General features: G+C 70.4%; 1 protein-coding gene across 1 annotated transcript in view; it reads left to right on the top strand.

The window, feature by feature from the left end:
• The window catches only part of PCSK4 (proprotein convertase subtilisin/kexin type 4), a 6,990-nt gene that overhangs the window by 2,858 nt on the left and 1,229 nt on the right, over positions 1-2,903 (top strand). Inside the window, exons 3-11 of the mRNA XM_006171767.3 lie at positions 298-390; positions 459-587; positions 670-746; positions 837-925; positions 1,476-1,603; positions 1,679-1,891; positions 2,425-2,525; positions 2,598-2,701; positions 2,873-2,897. Coding sequence (XP_006171829.1) covers positions 298-390; positions 459-587; positions 670-746; positions 837-925; positions 1,476-1,603; positions 1,679-1,891; positions 2,425-2,525; positions 2,598-2,701; positions 2,873-2,897 — 959 coding nt within the window. The remainder of the gene's footprint in view (positions 1-297; positions 391-458; positions 588-669; positions 747-836; positions 926-1,475; positions 1,604-1,678; positions 1,892-2,424; positions 2,526-2,597; positions 2,702-2,872; positions 2,898-2,903) is intronic.

The following is a 2,903-nucleotide window of genomic DNA, read 5'->3' as shown; positions in this document are numbered from 1 at the left end:
GGCTACCAGGGTGTCCTAAAGCAGCCACTGTGGGAGGCGGTGCGGGAGGGAGCCAGGCGGGATATAGCTGGAAGGCTCAGGAACTGGCCAGCGGGCCCGGAGGCCACGGGTGGGGGTGCCCAAACCCAGCCACTGTGGGAGGCGGTGCGGGAGGGAGCCAGGCGGGATATAGCTGGAAGGCTCAGGAACTGGCCAGCGGCCCGAGAGCCACGGGAGTGTGGACGCCCAGAGAGCAGCCCCCGGAGCGGGGCCCCAGGGAGAGACCGCGGTGGACAGCACCCCTGCCCACGCCTGCAGGTGCAGTGGTTCGAGCAGCAGACTGTGCGGCGACGCAGGAAGCGCTCCCTGGCCGTGCCCTCGGACCCCTGGTTCTCCAAGCAGTGGTATATGGTGAGGGCTGGCCGGGCCGGGCGGGGGGCTGCCGGCCAGAGCCGCGCTGACGGCGCCTGCCCCTCCAGAACAGCGAGGTGCAGCCGGACCTGAACATCCTGCAGGCCTGGGGCCAGGGCCTGTCGGGCCAGGGTGTCGTGGTGTCCATCTTGGACGACGGCATCGAGAAGGACCACCCGGACCTCTGGGCCAACTACGTGAGCGTGGGGGTGGGGCTGCCTGGGTCCCGAGGCTGGCCCACCGGGGACGCCTGGCCCCTCATGTCCCCACCCACCTTAGGACCCACGGGCCAGCTACGACTTCAACGACTACGATCCGGACCCCCAGCCTCGATATACGCCCAGCGATGAGAACCGGTGAGCTGGGGTCCACATGCCGTCGGGGGGGACCCCAGCGGCCTTCCAGAGCGGGGTTGTGACGCACACCCCTCCGCGCCCTGGCCCTAGACACGGGACACGCTGTGCTGGGGAGGTGGCAGCAGTGGCAGACAATGGCTTCTGCGGCACCGGGGTCGCCTTCAACGCCCGCATTGGAGGTACCCGGGCCCTCTGAGGGGCCCCGCAGCGGCAGAGGGTGACGGGTGGCCAGGCGTCCTAGCCCCTTCCACTGCTGCCGACGGGCTCGCGTGTGCCGGGCCTCCATCCCTGTCCTGACAGACGCACCAGAGCAGCCATGGGCCTGAGCCACCCCCAGGCTTCACCTTTCAAGGCCACGAAGGCTCCAAGTGCCACAGTTTTTAAAAATTAAAACTGGTTTAAATGCCAGTGGGCACAGCTGCCCTCCTCCATCTCTGTCCTGCCGGGACTTGGGCCCGTCCTGCTGGGGCCGGGACTCGAGCCACAGTGGGCCCCGTGGGAACTGCTCTCTCGTCCACTCCGCTGTTAGCTGTCCCTGAGCGCCACCCCCTTAATGCCCTCCCGACATGACCGAGGTCGGACACGTGAGTTTAGGGAAACGGGCCGTCACGCGCCCCTCACCTGGCCGGGCCAGGGCCCCAGGCGGGGTGGGGCCGGGCGAGCCCTCCTGGGGGTGGGCGGTGCTCTGCGGCCGGCTGGGTGGCCCTGAAGGCGCGGCCGCCCACGCAGGCGTGCGGATGCTGGACGGCCCCATCACGGACGTGGTGGAGGCCCAGTGGGGCCCCGAGGACGACGGCCGTACCGTGGACGGCCCGGGCGTGCTCACCCGCGAGGCCTTCCAGCGCGGCGTGACCCAGGTGAGCGCGGGGCCTGCCCCCCACCCCGGCCCTGCGCCGGCCGACCGGGCCACCCCACTCTGCCCTCTGCCACAGGGCCGTGGCGGGCTGGGCACGCTGTTCGTCTGGGCGTCGGGCAACGGCGGCTTGCACTACGACAACTGCAACTGTGACGGCTACACCAACAGCATCCACACGCTGTCCGTGGGCAGCGTCACCCGGCAGGGCCACGTGCCCTGGTACAGCGAGGCCTGTGCCTCCATGCTCACCACCACCTACAGCAGCGGGGTGGCTGCCGACCCCCAGATCGTGAGTCCCGCCGTCCCAGCGGGACCTCTCAGCACCCCCGAGCGCCTCCTCTGAGGCCCCATGCCCTTGCCGGAACTTCCGGCCCCTGCCTCTAGGAAGCCCTCCCAGGCTGCTTGCCTCACCAGCCCAGCCCCCCCAGTATGTGTGCCCTTGATGACACGCGCAGAGTCTGTGTGAGGGTCTCCGAGGCCACGCACCAAGGGCTCCAGAGGGTTGACCAGGCAGGTCTGGGTCACGCCAGACCCTGTGGCGGGGGCAGGCAGGCAGCAGAGCGCCCTGGAGGTCAGCAAAGCCACACGCTGCCCTGGTGGCCCCAGAACACAGGCGTAGGTCTGGGGACCGAGGCCTCACCGTCACCCCGTCAGCCCCGGTCTCCCAGCAGGTGCTCGGTGGCCCACTTATGGATGGTGCCATCTCAAGTCCTGGGTGCCGTGGGCTGAGTCCCGGCTGCTTCCTGGGATGGGTCCTGCGTGCTCTCCAGCGAGGACTGTGTTCTCAGGGTGCACGGGCCCCGGTCTCGCCTCTGCCCCCAGGTCACCACGGACCTGCACCACCAGTGCACGGACAAGCACACGGGCACGTCTGCCTCGGCCCCGCTGGCGGCCGGCATCATCGCCCTGGCTCTGGAGGCCAAGTAGGTGACCGCGCGCCCCCACGCCTCGCCCGCCCCCCTGCACTGTCGCTCAGCCCCCTGCGCTGCCCCCAGCCCGTTCCTGACGTGGAGGGACATGCAGCACCTGGTGGTCCGCGCGTCCAAGCCCGCCCAGCTGCAGGCCGAGGACTGGAGGACCAACGGCGTGGGGCGCAGAGGTGCCGAGGAGGCCAGGAGGGGAGTGGGGTCCCGGGGTGGACAGCGCTGTGACCCGCCCTCCAGAGGAGGCCAGGAGGAGGCCGCAGGGCGCACAGCGCTGTCACCTGCCCTCCCGAGGCCTGGAGTGGCACCCCGGTACGCACAGCGCTGTGACCCGCCCTCCCTCGCAGTGAGCCACCACTACGGCTACCGGCTGCCGGG

Source organism: Tupaia chinensis, unplaced genomic scaffold (genome assembly GCF_000334495.1).
Source record: "Tupaia chinensis unplaced genomic scaffold, TupChi_1.0 Scaffold149964_1, whole genome shotgun sequence".
Taxonomy (NCBI): Eukaryota; Metazoa; Chordata; class Mammalia; order Scandentia; family Tupaiidae; genus Tupaia; species Tupaia belangeri.
The sequence above is the reverse complement of the archived record's forward strand: the minus strand, read 5'-3'. Positions and strand labels throughout refer to the sequence as shown.